Source organism: Bos indicus, chromosome 3 (genome assembly GCF_029378745.1).
Source record: "Bos indicus isolate NIAB-ARS_2022 breed Sahiwal x Tharparkar chromosome 3, NIAB-ARS_B.indTharparkar_mat_pri_1.0, whole genome shotgun sequence".
Lineage (NCBI taxonomy): Eukaryota > Metazoa > Chordata > Mammalia > Artiodactyla > Bovidae > Bos > Bos indicus.
Genome location: NC_091762.1, coordinates 25,128,838 through 25,148,863, shown reverse-complemented (window position 1 = coordinate 25,148,863; position 20,026 = coordinate 25,128,838). Strand labels below are relative to the sequence as shown.

General features: G+C 39.3%; 1 protein-coding gene across 1 annotated transcript in view; it reads left to right on the top strand.

Annotated features, from left to right (window-relative positions):
- The window catches only part of LOC109556762 (RNA-binding protein 12-like), a 107,441-nt gene extending 97,616 nt beyond the window's left edge, over positions 1 to 9,825 (top strand). The window contains 3 exon segments of the mRNA XM_070781634.1: positions 6,675 to 8,422; positions 8,425 to 9,231; positions 9,234 to 9,825. Coding sequence (XP_070637735.1) covers positions 6,675 to 8,422; positions 8,425 to 9,231; positions 9,234 to 9,574 — 2,896 coding nt within the window. The 3' untranslated portion in view covers positions 9,575 to 9,825.
- The last annotated feature ends 10,201 nt before the right edge of the window (positions 9,826 to 20,026 follow it).

Sequence of the window (20,026 nt, the reverse complement as noted above, 5' to 3'; positions counted from 1 at the left end):
ATAGATAGATATCATATTTAAAAGCAGAGACATTTCTTTGCCAACAAAGGTCCGTCTAGTCAAGGCTATGGTTTTTCCAGTAGTCATGTATGGATATGAGAGTTGGACGGTGAAGAAAGCTGAGCGCCGAAGAATTGATGCTTTTAAATTGTGGTGTTGGAGAAGACTCTTAAGAGTCCCTTGGACTGCAAGGAGATCCAACCAGTCCATCCTAAAGGAGATCAGTCCTGGGTGTTCATTGGAAGGACTGATGTTGAAGCTGAAACTCCAATACTTTGGCCACCTCATGCAAAGAGTTGACTCATTGGAAAAGACCCTGATGCTGGGAAGGATTGGGGTCTGGAGGAGAAGGGGACGACAGAGGATTAGATGGTTGGATGGCATCATCGAATCGATGGACATGGGTTTGGATGAACTCCAGGAGTTGGTGATGGACAGGGAGGCCTGGCATGTTGCGATTCATGGGGTCGCAGAGAGTCGGACACGACTGAGCGACTGAAATGAACTGAACTGAACTGAATGGTTACTGATGTTGAACATCTTTTCATATGCCCATTGGCCATTTGTATATCTTCTTTGGTAAAATGTCTATTTAAGTCCTTTGCACATGTTTTAAATGGGGTATATTTTGGTTGTTGTTGAGCTGTGCATGCGTGTTCAGTCACTCAGTTGTATCTGACTCTTTGCGACCCCATGGACTGTAGCCCACCAGGCTCCTCTGTGCATGGAATTTTCCAGGCAAGAATACTGGAACAGGTTGGCATTTCTTACTCTAGGGTATTGTCCTGACCCATGGATGGAACCCATGTCCCCTGAATCTCCTGCATTGGGAAATGGTTTCTTTACTACTGGGACACCCTTGTTGAGGTATAGGGTTTTTTAAAAATATATTCTAGTGTTTTATATATATATATATATACACATACATTCACGTATATATGTGTGTGTGTGTAGTTTTCAAATACTCTTTTGCATTCTATTAATTGCATTTTCATGCTGTTGGTTGTAATTACACAGTTGTACATGGCTGCACATGAGTTTTTCATTTCAATGGAGTCTCATTAACTTATTTTTACTTTTATTGTCCATGCTTTAGGTATCATATCCAAGAAATCACTGCTAAATTCAGTGTCATACAGCTTTAAGCCTGTGTTTTTGTATGTTTTTTACAGTTTTAGCTCTTGAGTCTTTGATCCATTTTTGTATATGTTATAAGATAAGGACCAGCTTCATAATTTTCCATGTGGATATCTAATTTTCCCAATGTAGGTTTTTGAAGAGATTGTCCTTTCCTTGCTGAGTGGTCCTGACACCCTTGTCAAGAATCATTTGACCATATATACAAGAATTTATTCCTGGGTTCTCTAATCTATTCTATTGGTGTATGTTTGTCTTTATGCCAGTATTACATTGTTTTGATTATTATAGTTTTGTGATGCTCATTAGTTGCTCAGTCATGTCTGACTCTGCGACCCCGTGGACTGTAGCCACCAGGCTCTTCTGTCCATGGAATTCTCCAGGCAAGAATACTGGAGCGGGTAGTCACTACCTTCTCCAGGAGATCTTCCCAACCTAGGGATCAAATCCTGCATCTCCCATACTGCAGGCAGATTCTTTACCCTCTGAGCCACCAGAGAAGCCTTAAAAGTAGGAAGTGTGAGACTTCTAACTCTGTTCTTTTTCAAGAATATTTTGGATGTACAGTTTCCTTGAGATTCCAAGTGAATTTTAGGATTTTTTTTTTTTTTTGGCAAAAAATGCAACTAGATTTCTGATAGTGATTGTATTAACTCTGTAGATTTCTTTGGGTAATATTAACATTTTAGCAATATTATTTTAGCAATATTAAGTCTTCCAATGCCATGAACACAGATGTTTTCCCATTTATTTGTATTCTCTCTAATTTCTTTTCACAGTGTTTTATAGTTTTCAGTATATAAATCACCTCCTGAGTTAAATTTATTCCAAAGTGTATTATCTTTTTTGATGCTGTTGTAAATAGAATTTTCTCAATTTCCTTTTCATATTGTTCAATTGTTAATGTACAGGAAGAAACACAACTGATTTTTTGGTTAGTATTATGTTATATATTTTAAAATAGTTTTTAAATTTAATTTAAAATTTATTTTTATTTTTATTTATTTTTAAAATTTTTCAGTGGGAGAATCTTTTTGTTTATTTTCACATTAGAAATTTTAAAACACACTTCTATATCCCTTACTAAATTTGTATAACTGCATGCTAAGAAAAGCAGCATATATAAAAGTGTGTGGGATATAGCTACAGTAGTGCTTAAGAGATAATTTATAGATTTGCCTACTTATATTGGAAGAGAATAAAGCCTGAAAATTGATGTACCATGCATACAACTTATTGAAGAAGGAAATGGCAGCCTACTCCAGTGTTCTTGCCTGGAGAATCCCAGGGATGTGGGAGCCTGGTGGTCTGCTGTCTATGGGGTCGCACAGAGTTGGACATGACTGAAGAGACTTAGCAGCAGCAGCAGCAGCATACAACTTAAGTGAGAAAAATAAAAAAGAATATACCTGTCAAGTAGAAAGAAAGAAATAATCTTGTTAAAATAAGGGGAAAAAGAGAAGGCATAAACATCAGACTTTGAAAGGGTATGCTCTAACTTCAGTTTTAACAGGGGTAAAAAGGTAAAATAAAATTATGATTAACTTTATTTAACACATTTGAAAGCTTATGAAATATTTAATTCCTAGAAGAAATATAAAGTTAACTGTATTCAATAAGAAACAGAAAAACTGAATAGTTCTGTAACTATTGAAGAATTTAAATACTGTTTTAAAAAACATCCTATGATGAAAATAACAAGCCTAATTTTGTAGGTAACTTTTACCAAACATCCGTGGATTAGAAAATGCAAACAGTACAAAACGTCTTTCAGATCATAGAGGGAAAGAGGGAAACCATAATGGTCTTGTATAATTGTAATAACAAAACCAGATGAGAACAGTTTAAAGAATGAGAAATAGTACAGGTCAGAATCACTCATGAACAAGTATTATAAAATCTTAAACAAATATTAGCAACTGAACTTAGCAGTGTGTGGGAAAAAATACACTATGACCAAGTAGTGAATATTCCAGAAGTCAGTTTAGTTCAGAATTAGGGGAAAAAAATGTATTGAGTAATGCCTCTCAAGCAAGAAAATTATATGATTTTTGTTCAACAGATACAGAAAAAAATGTAAGAAAAAAAATGAAGGCATAAGAAATGTAGAGGAAAAGCACAAAAGTGCTAGTGGTAGCAAGTAATGTAATTATTTATATGCAAAACAAAATATAATATACACAGAGAGAGAGAGAGAGAGAGAAATATACTAAATTCGTGGAGGGAAAGACCTAAGTAATATGTGAAATAGATGACCAGTCCAACTTTGATTTGTGAAACAGGACACTCAAAGCCAATGCACTGGGACAACCCAGAGGGGTGGAATGGGGAGGGAGGTGGGAGTAGGGTTTGGCACGGGGGGACACATGTACACCTGTGGCTGATTCATGTCAATGTATGGTGAAAACCACCACAATATTGTAAAGTAATTAGCCTCCAATTAAAATAAATAAATTGAAAATAAATAGAAAAAAAAAAGAAGTTAATTCTTGTCAGATTTAGTAAAGATTTGATCAGAATCCCAGTCCATTTTAGTTGCTGATTCCTAAAATGTCAGAGCTCACTCTTGCCATCTCCTGTTTGATCACTTCCAATTTGCATGGATTCATGGACCTAACATTCCAGGTTCCTATGCAATATTGCTCTTTATAGCATTGGACCTTGCTTCCATCAGAAGTCACATCCACAACTGGGTGTTGTTTTTGCTTTGGCTCCGTCTTTTCATTCTTTCTGGAGTTATTTCTCCACTGATTGCCGGTAGCAAAATGGGCAACAACCAAGCTGGGGAGTTCATCTTTCAGTGTCCTATCTTTTTGCTTTTTCATACTGTTCATGGTGTTCTCAAGGCAAAAATACTGAAGTGGTTTTCCATTTCTTTCTCCAGTGGACCACATTTTGTCAGAACTCTCCACCATGACCCATCTGTCTTGGGTGGCCCTACATGGCATGGCTCATAGTTGCATTGAGTTAGACAAGGCTGTGGTCCATGTGATTAGATTGGTTAATTTTCTGTGATTGTGGTTTTCAGTCTCTGTGCCCTGAGAAGGCAATGGCACCCCACTCCAGTACTCTTACCTGGAAAATCCCATGGACAGAGGAGCCTGGTAGGCTGCAGTCCATGGGGTCGCTCAGAGTTGGACATGACTGAGCAGCTTCGCTTTCACTTTTAACCTTCATGCATTGGAGAAGGAAATGGCAACCCACTCCAGTATTCTTGCCTGGAGAATCCCAGGAACAGGGGAGCCTGGTGGGCTGCTGTCTGTGGGGTCGCACAGAGTCGGACACGACTGAAAGCGATTTAGCAGCAGCAGCAGCAGCCCTCTGGTGGAGAAGGATAAGAGGCCTATGAAAGCTTCTTGATAGGATATACTGACTGAGGCGGATGTCAACATTTTAGGAATCAATGAACTAAAATGGACTAGAACGGGTGAATTTAACTAAGATGACCATTATATCTATTACTGTGGGTAAGAATTCCGGGGAAGAAATGGAGTAGCCATCATAGTCAACAAAAGAGTCTGAAATGCAGTACTTGGATACAATGTCAAAAATGACAGAATGATCTCTCTTCGTTTCCAAGGCAAACCATTCAATATCACAGTAATCCAAGTCTATGCCCAACCAGTAAGGCTGGGGTTGAAGAAGCTGAAGTTGAATGGTTCTATGAAGACCTACAAGACCTTCTAGAATTAACACCCAAAAAAGATGTCCTTTTCATTATAGGGGACTGGAATGCAAAAGTAGGAAGTCAAGACAGAATGAAGCAGGGCAAAGGCTACTAGAGTTCTGCCAAGAGAATGCACTGGTCATAACAAACACCCTCTTCCAAGAACACAAGAGAAGATCTACACATGTCGTCACCAGATGGTCCACACCAAAATCAGATTGATTATATTCTTTGCAGCCAAAGGTGGAGAAGCTTTATACAGTCAGCAAAAACAAGACCAGGAGCTGACTGTGGCTCAGATCATGAAATCCTTATTGCCAAATTCAGACTTAAATTGAAGAAAGTAGGGAAAACCACTAGACCATTCAGGTATGACCTAAATCAAATCCCTAATGATTATACAGTGGAAGTGAGAAATAGGTTAAAGGGACTAGATCTGATAGAGTGCCTGATGAACTATGGACGGTGGTTCATGATACTGTACAGGAGACAGGGATCAAGACCATCCCAAAGAAAAAGAAATGCAAAAAAGCAAAATGGCTGTCTGGGGAGGCCTTACAAATAGCTGTGAAAAGAAGAGAAATGAAAAGCAAAGGAGAAAAGGAAAGATATAAGCATCTGAATACAGAGTTCCAAAGAATAGCAAGGAGAGATAAGAAAGCCTTCCTCAGCGATCAATGCAAAGAAATAGAGGAAAACAATAGAATGGGAAAGATTAGAGATCTCTTCAAGAAAATTAGAGATACCAAAGGAACATTTCATGCAAAGCTGGGCACAATAAATGACAGAAATGGTATGGACCTAACAAAAGCAGAAGATGTTAAGAAGAGGCAAGAATAAACAGAAGAACTGTACAACAAAAATCTTCACAACCAAGATAGTCACAAAGGTATGATCACTCACCTAGAGCCAGACATCCTGGAATGTGAAGTCAAGTGGCCTTAGGAAGCATTAGCTTAACAAAGCTAGTGGAGGTGATGGAATTCCAGTTGAGCTATTTCAAATCCTGAAAGATGATGCTGTGAAAGTGCTGCACTCAATATACCAGTAAATTGGAAAACTCAGCATTGGCCACAGGACTGGAAAAGGTCAGTTTTCATTCCAATCCCCAAGAAAGGCAATGCCAAAGAATAGTCAAACTACTGCACAATTGCACTCATCTCACACACTAGTAAAGTAATGCTCAAAATTCTCCAAGCCAGGCTTCAATCGGAGAAAGCAATGGCAACCCATTCTAGTACTCTTGCCTGGCAAATCCCATGGACGGAGGAGCCTGGTAGGCTGTAGTCCATGGGGTCACTAGGAGTCGGACACGACTGATCGACTTTACTTTCACTTTTCACTTTCATGCATTGGAGAAGGAAATGACAACTCACTCCAGTGTTCTTGCCTGGACAATCCCAGGGACAGGGAAACCTGGTGGGCTGCCATCTCAGGTCTCACAGAGTTGGACATGACTGAAGCAACGCAGCAGCAGCAGCAGCAGCAGCAGCAGCAGCAGCAGCAGGCTTCAATAATATGTGAACTGTGAAATTCCATATGTTCAAGCTGGTTTGAGAAAAGGCAGAGGAAACAGAGATCAAAACACCAACATTTGCTGGATCTGAAAAAGCATGAGAGTTCCAGAAAAATATCTATTTCTGCTTTATTGACTATGCCAAAGCCTTTGACCATGTGGATCACAGTAAACTGTGGAAAATTCTGAAAGAGATGGGAATACCAGACCACCTGATCTGCCTCTTGAGAAATCTGTATGCAGGTCAGGAAGCAACAGTTAGAACTGGACATGGAAGAACAGACTGGTTCCAAATAGGAAAAGGAGTATGTCAAGGCTGTATATTGTCACCCTGCTTATTTAATTTATATGCAGAATACATCATGAGAAACTCTGGCCTGGAAGAAGCACAAGCTGGGTGAAGCAGAGAAGAAGGAGGTATGTGTGGTTTCAGCACAGCATAGCTGTGGTCATCCGTTTGCAAGGTCTCCCAATTGTGGCGGGGACTATGGACATTCGCTGCTTCTTCTCTGGACTGACCATTCCTGATGGGGGTGTGCATATTGTAGGGGGTGAACTGGGTGAGGCTTTCATTGTTTTTGCCACTGATGAAGATGCAAGGCTTGGTGTGATGTGCACAGGTGGTACAACTAAAGGATCAAAAGTAACACTGTTGTTGAGTAGTAAAACGGAAATGCAGAATATGATTGAACTGAGTCGTAGGCGTTTTGAAACTGCCAACCTAGATACACCACCAGCAAATGCTAGTAGATCAGGACCACCACCTAGCTCAGGAATGAGTGGCAGGGTGAACTTGCCTACAACAGTCCCCAACTTTAATAATCCTTCATCCAGTGTAGTTACTGCCACCACTTCTGTTCATGAAAGCAGCAAAAATGTACAGACATTTTCCACAGCCAGCATAGGAACAGCTCTTTCAAACATGGGGGCTTCCTTTGGGAGCCCAACGTTTAGCTCAACTATTCCGAGCACAGCCTCTCCGATGAACACGGTCCCATCTCCACCAATTCCTCCAATCCCAGCGATGCCATCTTTGCCGCCAATTCCGTCTATTCCCCCAATTCCAGTTCCTCCTCTGGTACCTACAATGCCTCCTGTGCCCTCAATTCCCCCAGTCCCTTCTGGGTCACCCATGACCCCACTGCCACCCATGTCAGGTATGCTACCTTTGAACCCACCACCTGTGGCACCTCTACCTCCTGGAATGAATGGCTCTGGAGCACCTGTGAATCTGAACAATAACCTGAACCCTGTGTTTCTGGGTCCGTTGAATCCTATTAACCCTGTCCAGATGAACTCGCAAAGCAATGTGGAACCACTTCCCATCAACCCTGATGATCTATCTGTATGTCAGTGTGCATGGAATGCCCTTTTCTCTGCAATGGAAAGTGATGTCCGAGATTTTTTCCATGGGCTCCGTGTTGATGCGGTGCATTTGTTGAAAGATCATATAGGTCGAAATAACAGGAATGGATTGGTTAAGTTTCTCTCCCCTCAAGATACATTTGAAGCTTTGAAACGAAACAGAATGCTGATGATTTAGTGCTATGTGGAAGTTAGTCCTGCCACAGAGAGACAGTGGGTAGCTGCTGGAGGCCATATCACTTTTAAGCAAAGTTTAGGACCTTCTGGACAAACCCATCCCCCTCCTTAGCCACTTCCCAGGTCAGAATCGCCCAGTGGGCAGAAAAGGTCAAGGTCAAGATCACCACATGAGGCTGGTTTTTGTGTTTACTTGAAAGGGCTGCCATTTGAAGCAGAAAACAAACATGTCACTGATTTTTTTAAAAAGTTGGATGTTGTGGAAGATAGTATTTATATTGCTTATGGACCCAATGGGAAAGCAACGGGTGAAGGCTTTGTAGAGTTCAGGAATGAGGCTGACTATAAGGCTGCTCTGTGTCATCATAAACAATACATGGGTAATTGCTTTATTCAAGTTCATCCAATTACCAAGAAAGGTATGCTAGAAAAGATAGATATGATTCGAAAAAGACTGCAGAACTTCAGCTATGACCAGAGGGAAATGATCTTAAATCCGGAGGGGGATGTCACCTCTGCCAAAGTCTGTGCCCATATAACAAATATTCCCTTCAGCATTACCAGATGGATGTTCTTCAGTTCCTAGAAGGAATCCCAGTGGATGAAAATGCTGTACATGTTCTTGTTGATAACAATGGGCAAGGTCTAGGACAGGCATTGGTTCAGTTTAAAAATGAAGATGATACATGTAAGTCTGAACACTTACACCGTAAAAAACTTAATGGGAGAGAAGCTTTTGTTCATGTAGTTACTTTAGAAGATATGAGAGAGACTGAGAAAAATCCTCCTGCCCAAGGAAAAAAGGGGTTAAAGAGGTCTGTGCCAGGTAATCCTGCAGTTCCAGGAATTCCCAATGTGGGAATGCCCAATGCGGGATTGCCCAGTTCAGGAATGCCCAGTACGGGACTGCCTGCTGCGGGAATGCCCAATGCAGGAATGCCTGCTGCAGGAATGCCCAATGCAGGAATTCCCAGTGCAGGAGTGCCTGGTGTGGGAATGCCTGGTGCAGGAATGCCTAGTGCAGGAGGTGAAAAGCATGCCTTCTTGGCTGTAGGATCTAAGGAGGCCAACAGTGGGCCTCCATTTAACTTTCCTGGTAATTTTGGTGGGTCAAATGCCTTTGGAACACCACTCCCTCCTCCAGGATTAGGAAGGGCCTTTGGTGATGCTAGGCCTGGAATGCCTTCAGTTGGAAATAGTGGTTTGCCTGGTCTAGGACTGGATGTTCCAGGTTCTGGAAGTGGACCAAATAATTTAAGTGGACCAGGATTTGGAGGGGGCCCTTAGAATTTTGGAAATAGTCCTGGTAGCTTAGGTGGCCCCTCTGGCTTTGGAAGTGGGCCCCCTGGCCTTGGAAATGCCCCCGGGCATTTGGGCCTCCAGGCTTTGGCCCTGGCTCTGGCTCTGGCCCTGGTTCTGGCCCAATCCACATTGGTGGTCCTCCTGGCTTTGGATCTAGTTCTGGAAAACCAGGACCAACAATAATTAAAGTACAGAACATGCCCTTCACTGTGTCTATTGATGAGATTTTAGATTTCTTTTACAGTTATCAAGTGATCCCAGGCTCAGTTTGTTTAAAGTACAATGAAAAAGATATGCCCACCAGTGAAGCTATGGTGGCTTTTGGATCTCGGGATGAAGCCACAGCTGCTGTCATTGACTTAAATGACAGACCTATTGGCTCTAGGAAAGTAAAGCTTGTATTAGGGTAGCTGTTCACATCATTCTTCATAGGGTAGATATAGTCTTCATAGTGCTGTGATTAATGCATTCAGATTCTTTTTCTAGTGTTTCCAGGTTAGAACCTGTGGATTGTTTCAATTGCATATAGATTGGTTTCCATAACATAGAGTGTTGGTTGACTGTTTACAGAAGACTCACTACCAAGATAAACATTGCTGTTGCTGCTGCTGCTGCTAAGTTGCTTCAGTCATGTCGGACTCTGTGCGACCCCATAGACGGCAGCCCATGAGGCTCCCCCATCCCTGGGATTCTCCAGGCAAGAACACTGGAGTGGGTTGCCATTTCCTTCTCCAATGCATGAAAGTGAAAAGTCAAAGTGAAGTCGCTGAGTCTTGTCCGACTCTTAGCGACCCCATGGACTGCGGCCCACCAGGCTCCTCCATACATGGGATTTTCCAGGCAAGAGTGCTGGAGTGGGGTGCCATTGTATAGTAAAGCTGTCTCGAGAGAACACAAAAATGATTTTGGCATACCATTAGAGAAACCATTTGTAAAACTCAAATGGCCACATAAAGCTTATCAAGGAGTCTAGATTGGTTTTTTACCATATGGATGAAGAAGATAGAAATGTCAGTAGAGCTCATTAAGGGTGCTCTTGCCAGCTGCTGAAAAATAGCTGGCTACTCTTGGAATTTGGTTCAAAGCTGGACAGATTTGCTTTGTAATAGGGTCAAAGCATTGTCTAAAGTTCTCGTTTTCTTTTAAAATTGAATAAAATCTCTGTATACAGAAAAAAAAAGTTGGAATCAAGATTGCCAAGAGAAATATCAATAACCTCAAATATGCAGAGAACACCACCCTTATGGCAGATAAAGTGAAGAAGTACTAAAGAGCCTTTTGATGAAAGTGAAAGAGGAGAGTGGAAAAGTTGGCTTAAAGCTTAACATTCAGAAAACAAAGATCATGGCACCCGGCCCCATCACTTCATGGCAAATAGATGGAGAAACAGTGGAAACAGAGGCAGACTTAATTTTGGGGGGCTGCAAAATCACTGCAGATGGTGACTGCAGCCATATAATTAAAAGACGCTTATTCCTTGGAAGAAAAGTTATGACCAGCCTAGATAGCATATTAAAAAGCAGAGACATTACTTTGCCAACAAAGGTCCATCTGGTCAATGGTATGGTTTTTCCAGTAGTCATGTATGGATGTGAGAGTTGGACTATGAAGAAAGCTGAGTGCCAAAGAATTGATGCTTTTGAATTGTGGTGTGGGAGAAGACTCTTGAGAGTCCCCGGGACTGCAAGGAGATCCAACCAATCCATCCTAAAGGAAATCAGTCCAGAATGTTTATTGAAAGGAGTGAGGTTAAAGCTGAAACTCCAATACTTTGGCAACCTAATGTGAAGAGCTGACTCATTTGAAAAGACCCTGATGCTGGGAAAGATTGAAGGCAGGAAGAGAAGGGGACAACAGAGGATGAGATGGTTGGATCACATCACCAACTCAATGAACATGAGTTTGAGTAGGCTGCAGTAGTTGGTGATGGAGAGGGAGCCCTGCATGCTGCCTTCCATGGGGTCACAAAGAGTCGGACACGACTGAGTGACTGAAATGAACTGAATTAAACTGATAAAAATCCCAATAGTTTTTTTATGAATTTAGCAAATTGATTCCATAATTTACATGGTATAGCAAAAAGCTAAGAATGGCAATGTCATGTTTGAACAAGAGTAGATTTTCTCTACAGATAAAAAGACAAATTATAAACTTAGAGTAATTAAAAGCACATGGTTTTGATACAGAGGGAAGCAAATAGGCCAGTGAAATAGAACAGAGAGCCAAGAAGCCAAGCCTTGTGTTTATGGACTTCACACATGAAAAATGATTAACTTTTCTTGTTTTTCTTTTTTAAAATAATTATTGGCATATAGTTGATTTGCAATGTTCTATTAATTTCTGTTGTACAGCGCTGAATTAAGTATACGTGTTACCATTTACACATATCAACTTTTTTAAAAGGTTTTTTTTTCCCTATATAGGTCTTTGCAGAGTATTGAATAGAGTTCCCTGTGCTATACAGTAGGTCTTTATTAGTTATCTGTTTTACATACAGTAGAATATGTTTATCATTCCCAACCTCCCAATTTATCCCTTCCGCAACTTACCCTGTAGTAACCATAAGTTTGTCTTCTACATCTGTGACTATTTCTGTTTTGTAGATAAGTGAAAAATGATTATGTTTTCAAAAATCATGCTTGGTCATTATCTAGCTATCTATAATAGCACCTGTCTTACAAAGAAATCAGTTTTATGTGGATTATAAATCTAAACAAGAAGAATAAAAAAGCAGAACTATTAATAGAAAATAACATAGATGCACCAACTGTCAAGGAATATATTGATAAACTGGATGATGTTAAATTTAAGAACTTCTGATAATCAAAAAATAGCATGTAGAGAATGAAAAGGAAACCACAGATGTTGTTGCTGTTGTTCAGTCCCTAAGTCATGTCTGACTCTTTGGGACCCCATGGACTGCAGCACACCAGGCTTCCCTGTCCTTCACTATCTCCTGGAGTTTGCTCAAATTCATGTACATTGAGTCAGTGATGCTAACCTTCTCATCCTCTCTTGCCCCATTCTCCTCCTGCCTTCAGTCTTTCCCAGAATCAGAGTCTTTTCCAGTGAGTTGGTTCTTCACATCAAATGGCCAAAGTATTGGAGCTTCAACATTAGTCCTTCCAATGAATATTCAGGAACGATTTCCTTTAGGATTGACTGGTTTGATCTCCTTGTAGTCCAAGGGACACTCAAGAGTCTTCTCCAATACCACAATTCAAAAGCATCAGTTCTGCAGCACTTAGCCTTCTTTATGGTCCAACTCTAACATCCATACATGACTACTGGAAAAACCATAGCTTTGACTAGACGGACCTTTGTTGACAAAGTGTCTCTGCTTTTTAATATGCTGTCTAGTTTTGTCATAGCTTCCTTTCCAAGGAGCAAGCATCTTTTAATGTCATGGCTGCAGTCACCATCAGCAGTGACTGTGGAGCCTAAGATATCACTGCTTCCACTTTTTCCCCTTCTATTTGCAGTGAAGTGATGGGACCAGATTCCATGATCTAAAGTTTTCTTAATGTTGAGTTCTAAGCTAGGTTTTTCACTCTCCACTTGCATCCTCATCAAGAGGCTCTTTAGTTCCTCTTCACTTTCTGCCATTAGAGTGGTATCATCTGCATATCCGAGGTTGTTATTTCTCCCAGCAGTCTTTTTATTTATTTATTTTTTTCTTGAAGGATAATTGCTTTACAGAATTTTGTTGTTTCCTGTCAAACCTCAACGTGAATCTGCCATAGGTATACATATATCCCCTCCCTTTGAACCTCCCTCCCATCTCCTGCCCCATCCCACCCCTCTAGAATGATCCTGAGTCCCTGTTTGAGTTTTCTGAGCCATACAGCAAATTCCCATTGGCTATCTGTTTTACTGTGGTAATGTTAAGTTTCCATGTTACTCTCTCCGTACATCTCACCCTCTCCTCCCCTCTCCCCATGTCCATAAGTCTATTCTCTATGTCTGTTTTCCCATTGCTGCCCCATAAATTCTTCAGTACCATTTTTCTAGATTCTGTATATATGCGTTAGAATATGATATTTATCTTTCTCTTTCTGACTCACTTCACTTTGTATAATAGGTTCTAGGTTCGTCCACCTCATCAGAACTGACTCAAATGCTTTCTTTTTTATGACTGAGTAATATTCCATTGTGTATATGTAGTGCAACTTCTTTTTTTTTTTTTTTTTTTGTAGTGCAACTTTTTTATTCATTCATTTGTCAATGGACGACTAGGTTGCTTCCATGTTTTAGCTATTGTAAATAGTGCTGCAATGAACAATGGGATACATGTGTCTTTTTCAATTTTGGTTTCCTCAGGGTATATGCCTATGAGTAAGATTGCTGGGTTATATGGTGGTTTTATTCCTAGTTCTTTAAGGAATCTCCATACTGTCTTCCACAGTGGTTGAATCAATTTACATTCCTACCAACAGTGCAAGAGCGTTCCCTTTTCTCCACACCCTCTCCAAGATTTATTGTTTGTAGACTTTTTGATGATGGCAATTCTGACCAATGTGAGGTGATCTCTCATTGTAGTTTTGATTTTCATTTCTCTAATAATGAGCGATGTCGAGCATTTTTTCATGTGTTTGTTAGCCATCCATATGTCTTTGGAGAAATGTCTGTTTCACTCTTTTTCCCACTTTTGGGTTGGGTTGTTGGTTTTTCTGGTATTGAGTTGTATGAGCTGCTTGTATATTTTGGAAATTAATCCTTTGTCAGTTGTTTCATTTGCTATTATTTTCTCCCATTCTGAGGGCTGTCTTTTTACCTTGCCTATAGTTTCCTTTGCTGTGCAAAAGCTTTTAAGTTTAATCAGGTCCCACACTCTAGGACGTGGGTCATAGAGGATTTTGCTTTGATTTATGTCATTGAGTGTTCTGCCTATGTTTTCTTCTAAGAGTTTTATAGTTTCTGGTCTTACATTTAGGTCTTTAATCCATTTTGAGTTTATCTTTGTGTATGGTGTTAGGAAGTGTTCTAATTTCATTCTTTTACATGTAACTGTCCAGTTTTCCAGGAACCATTTATTGAAGAGGCTTTCTTTGCCCCATTGTGTAGTCTTGCCTCCTTTGTAAAAAATAAGGTACCCATTGGTGCATGGGTTTATTTATGGGCTTTCTATCTTGTTCCATTGGTCTATATTTCAGTTTTTCTTCCAGGACCATTCTGTCTTGATGACTGTCACTTTGTAGTATAATCTGAAGTCAGGAAGGTTGATTCCTCCAGCTCCATTCTTCTTTCTCAAGACTGTTTTGGCTATTCGGGTTCTTTTGTGTTTCCATATGAATCATGACATTTTTTGTTCTAGTTCTGTAAAAAAAAAAAAAAATGCCATTGGTAATTTGATAGAGATTGCATTGAATCTGTAGATTGCATTTGGTAGTATAGTCATTTTCACAATATTGATTCTTCCTACCCAGGATCATGGACTATCTCTCCATCTGTTTATGTTGTCTTTGATTTCTTTGTGTCTTATAATTTTCTGTGCACAGTTCTTTTGTCTCCTTCAGTTCAGTTCAGTTCAGTCACTCAGTCATATCCAACTCTTTGAGACCCCATGAATCGCAGCACGCCAGGCCTCCCTGCCCATCACCAACTCCCAGAGTTCACCCAGACTCACGTCCATTGAGTCAGTTATGCCATCCAGCCATCCCATCCTCTGTCGTCCCCTTCTCCTCCTGCCCCCAATCCCTCCCAGCATCAGAGTCTTTTCCAATGAGTCAGCTCTTCGCATGAGGTGGCCAAAGTACTGGAGTTTCAGCTTTTGCATCATTCCTTCCAAAGAAATCCCAGGGCTGATCTGCTTTAAAACGGACTGGTTGAATCTCCTTGCAGTGCAAGGGACTCTTAAGAGTCTTCTCCAACACCACAGTTCAAAAGCATCAATTCTTTGGCGCTCAGCCTTCTTCACAGTCCAACTCTCACATCCATACATGACCACAGGAAAAACCATAGCCTTGACTAGACGAACCTTTGTCTCCTTAGGTAAGTTTATTCTTAGTTAATTCTTTTGTTGCAATGGTGAATGGGATTGATTCCTTAATTTCTATTTTTGATTTTTGACTTTTAGTATACAAATGCAAGTGATTTCTGTGTATTGATTTTGTATCCTGCAACTTTGCTAAATTCACTGATTAGCTCTAGTAAATTTCTGAAACTATCTTTAGGATTTTCTATGTACAATATCATGTCATCTGCAAACAGTGAGAGCTTTACTTCTTCTTTTCCAATCCAGATTCCTGTCATTTCTTTTTCTTCTCTGACTGCTGTAGCTAGGTCTTCCAGAATTATGTTGCATAATAGTGGTGAAAGTGGACACCCTTGTCTTGTTCCTGATCTTAGGGGGAATGCTTTCAGTTTTTCACCATTGAGACTAATGTTTGCTGTAGGCTTATAAATGGCCTTTACTATGTTGAGGTAGATTCCTTCTATGCCTATTTTTTGAAGAGTTTTAATCATAAAACTAAGTTTAAATCAGAAAGCTAAGATCATGGAATCTGGTCCCGTCACTTAATGGGAAATAGATGGGGAAACAGTGGAAACAGTGTCAGACTTTATTTTTTGGGGCTCCAAAATCACTGTAGATGGTGATTGCAGCCATGAAATTAAGATGCTTACTCTTTGAAAGGAAAGTTATGACCAACCTAGATAGAACATTCAAAAGCAGAGACATTACTTTGCCAACAAAAGTCCGTCTAGTCAAGGCTATGGTTTTTCCAGTGGTCATGTATGGATGTAAAAGTTGGACCATGAAGAAGGCTGAGCACTGAAGAATTGATGCTTTTGAACTGTAGTGTTGGAGAAGACTCTTGAGAGTCCCTTTGACTGCAAGGAGATCCAACCAATCCATTCTAAAGGAGATCAGTCGTGGTTATTCTTTGGAAGGACTGATGCTAAAGCTGAAAGTCCACTACTTTGGCCACCTCATGAGAAGAGTTGATTCATTGGAAAAGATGCTGATGCTGGAAGGGATTGGGGGCAGGAGGAGAAGGGGACAACAGAGGATGGGATGGCTAGATGGCATCACCAACTCGATGGACATGAATTTGGGTGAACTCCAGGAGTTGGTGATGGACAGGGAGGCCTGGCATGCTGCAATTCATGGGGTCGCAAAGAGTCGGACATGACTCAACAACTGAACTGAACTGAACTGAATCATAAATGGTTGCTGAATTTTGTCAAAGGCTTTTTCTGCATCTATTGAGATTATCATATGGTTTTTATCTTTCAATTTAATGTGGTATATCACATAGATTGATATGCATATATTGAAGAATACTTGCATCCCTGGAATAAACCCAACTTGATCATGGTGTATGAGCTTTTTGATGTGTTGATGAATTCTGTTTGCTAAAATTTTGTTGAGAATTTTTGCATCTAAGTTCATCAGTGGTATTGGTCTGTAGTTTTCTTTTTTTGTGTGTTATCTTTGTTTGGTTTTGGTTCAGGCTGATGGTAGCCCTGTAGAATGAGTTTGGAAGTGTTCTTTCCTCTGCAATTTTTTGAAAGAGTTTTAGAAGGATAGGCGTTAACTCTTTTCTAAATGTTTGGTAGAATTCTCCTGTGAAGCCATCTGGTCCCGGGCTTTTGTTTTTTAGATTTTTTTTTTTTTATCACAGCTTCAATTTCAATTCTTGTAATTGAGTTGTTCATAATTTCTATTTCTTCCTGGTTCAGTCTTGGAAGATTGAACTTTTCTAAGAATCTGTCCATTTCTTCCAGGTTATCCATTTTATTGCCATATAGTTGTTCATAATAATCTCTTCTAATCCTTTGTATTTATGCATTGTCTGTTGTAACCTCTCTTTTTTCATTTCTAATTTTGTTGATATGATTCTTCTCTCTTTTTTCCTTGATGAGTCTGGCTAAAGGCTTGTCAGTTTTTTGTTTTTTTGTCTTCTCAAGGAGCCAACTTTTAGTTTTATTAATCTTTACTATTGTTTCTTTCATTTCTTTTTCATTTATTTCTGCTTGGATCTTTATGATTTCTTTCCTTCTACTAATTTTGGGGGGGGGGGTTTGTTCTTCATTTTCCAGTTATTTTTGGTGTAAAGTTAAGTTGTCTGGTGTTTTTCTTGTTTCTTGAGGTAGGATTGTATTGCTACATGTATGGCTATTATGTATTGCTATAAACTTCCCTCTTAGAACTGCTTTTGCTTCATCCCATAGGTCCCAGCAGTCTTGATTCCAGCTTGTGATTCATCTGACCTGGCATTTTGCATGATGTACTCTGAATATAAGTTAAATAAGCAGGGTGAAGATATATAGCCTTAACATACTCCTTTCTTAATTTTGAACCAGTCCATTGTTCCATGTGTAGATCTAGCTATTGCTTATTGACCTATATAAAGGTTTCTCAGGAGACAGGTAAGGTGGCCTGGTATTTCCATCTCTTTAAAAATTTTCCATGATTTGTTGTGATCCACACAGTCAAAGGCTTTAAACACAGATGGGAAGAAGATATATATATGTAACATATATAACTAACAAAGAATTGTATTAATTTGTAATAAATATCCAGTATAGTATAAATATTGTATACCCAATATACAAAAATTTCATTCAACATGAAAAGAAAACAGTTGAATAGAAAACTGGACAAGATGTTTGAATAGACATTTCATGAAACAGGATGTCCATCTGACCAATAAACATATAAAGAGATGTTCATACTTACTAATAAAATGGAAATTTTCAGAATAAAGCAAAACAGGGTACTGCTACATAGCCATCAGAATGGCTAAAGTTAAAAAGACTAACAGTGCCATTTGATGGTGTGGATGTGACACAACCACAGCCCCCATACCCTGTGAATGGAATTATATATTGGTGCAAGTATTTCAGAGAACTCTTGGACAATATTTACTGACACTGTGCATATCCAACAATTGCATACTCAGCAATTCAACTCCACACTTGTTAGGTATGTACCCACCAAAATTGTGACAGATGTTTTCCAAGAGATATGTTTAAGAATGTTCATATTGATGATTATTATTGGTAATAACTCAAACTGGAAACAATGCAAGTGTCCATCAGCAGTAAGTGGATAAGTAAATTATAGTATAATTCATTTAACAGTATATTTTATATCAGTGAAAACAAACTACTCATAAATGCAACAACATAGGTTAATATGAAAAATATAATGTCGAATGAAAGAAACCAAGTACAGAAGATTGCACTATATGAAGAAGGTTCCATTATATGAACTTTGAAAACAGGCAGGCAAAATCGGACTCCTTTGTTACAAGTTAAAATAGTCGTTATACTTGATGTGGTAGGCAGGGAATAGTAATTGAAAGAGCTGCAGGGGCAGTTCTGGAGGACTGGCATACTTGCTATTTCTTGACCTGGGTGGTAGTTACACAGATGATCACTCTATGATAATTAACCTATATATTTACAGTTTATGTACATTTCTATATATGAGTACACTTTGAAATAAAAAAAAAAAAAAGTCTTTAAAATACCCAGATAGAATTAGGGCAAATTTGGGAGGCAAAACTTAAGTCACTCCTGTGGAATTCTTTATGACTTTGGGATATGGAAAGACTTATTGTACAGACTCAAAATATACAAACAATAAAGGAAAATGCCCGATAAACTTTACACTAAAATTAGAATTAAATCTATATTTGTATATGTATAATTTTATATAGAAAATATAAAGCCTTACATTATTTTATAAAGCATTGTATAAAGCGAAAGAGGAAGGCCAATATTTGAATATTGAGAGTTTTGGAAAGAGAAAACAGAGAAAATGAATATGAAAAAAAATCAAAGAAATAATTTGAGGAAAAATATTCAGGTGAAAGTGAAAAGTGAAAGGGGAAATCTCTCAGTTATGTCCGACTCTTTGCAACCCCATGGACTATACAGTCCATGCAATTCTCCAGGCCAGGATACTGGAGTGGGTAGCCTTTTCCTTCTCCAGGGGATCTTCTTAACACAGGGATTGAACCCAGGTCTCCCACACTGCAGGTGGATTCTCTACCAGCTGAGCCATGGAATGGATATAATAGACTGCTAAATGGAATGTGAACAATTGTCCAGAGATTACAAGAATATCCAGGGAATGGGTGTAATAGCATGTTGATGGGACATGACCAAGTGCTCAGAGAAAAAGGAGGTATGAAATGCCCCAGATTTGAAAGAGAAACAAGACCAAGTGGCAGTTCTTCCAGGGTTCTTAAGAAGAGGCCAAGTGGACTCTGGAACCATCAGGTTCTGCCCCACATGTCCTTCTATATCCAGATTCTATCAGAAGATTAGGGAGAGAAAGGAGAAACCTGAGAGCGGGGTGCTGCTGAAGGATGCAGGCACTGTGGCTTTTTCCTCCTTTCCCCCGGGAGAGAAAAGGGAAGCTGCTTTTGTTCAAATCCCTATGTTGTAAAAAGGACTTCAAGTGGAAACTTTCAGAGTGTCTTACTGAGATTTTATTTCTTAGTTTGGGTTCTGTTCATACAATGTGCTTGCTGATCTGTGCCCTGTACCTATATAAATAAATGGAAAAAGCTGTCTTGGCAGAAGAAAAAAAAATTAGAATTATTTTTCATCAAAAGATGTCATAAATAAAATGAAAAGATAACAGAGATATTTGTAACACGTAACTGAAAAAGGATTAGCATGCAAAATAGATAAATAACAAAATGAAACAACCCAAAATGAAAAGAGACAAAAGATATAAGCAGGTAACTTATAAAAGAAAATATGTGAGTGACTACTAATCATATCTGACCATATACAACCTCACTAATAATCAGGAAATGCAAATTAAAACTGAAAGATTAGCTAGAACTATAAAATCTGACAATTCCAATTGCTGATAGGGATATGGAGCAAAAGGAACTTGT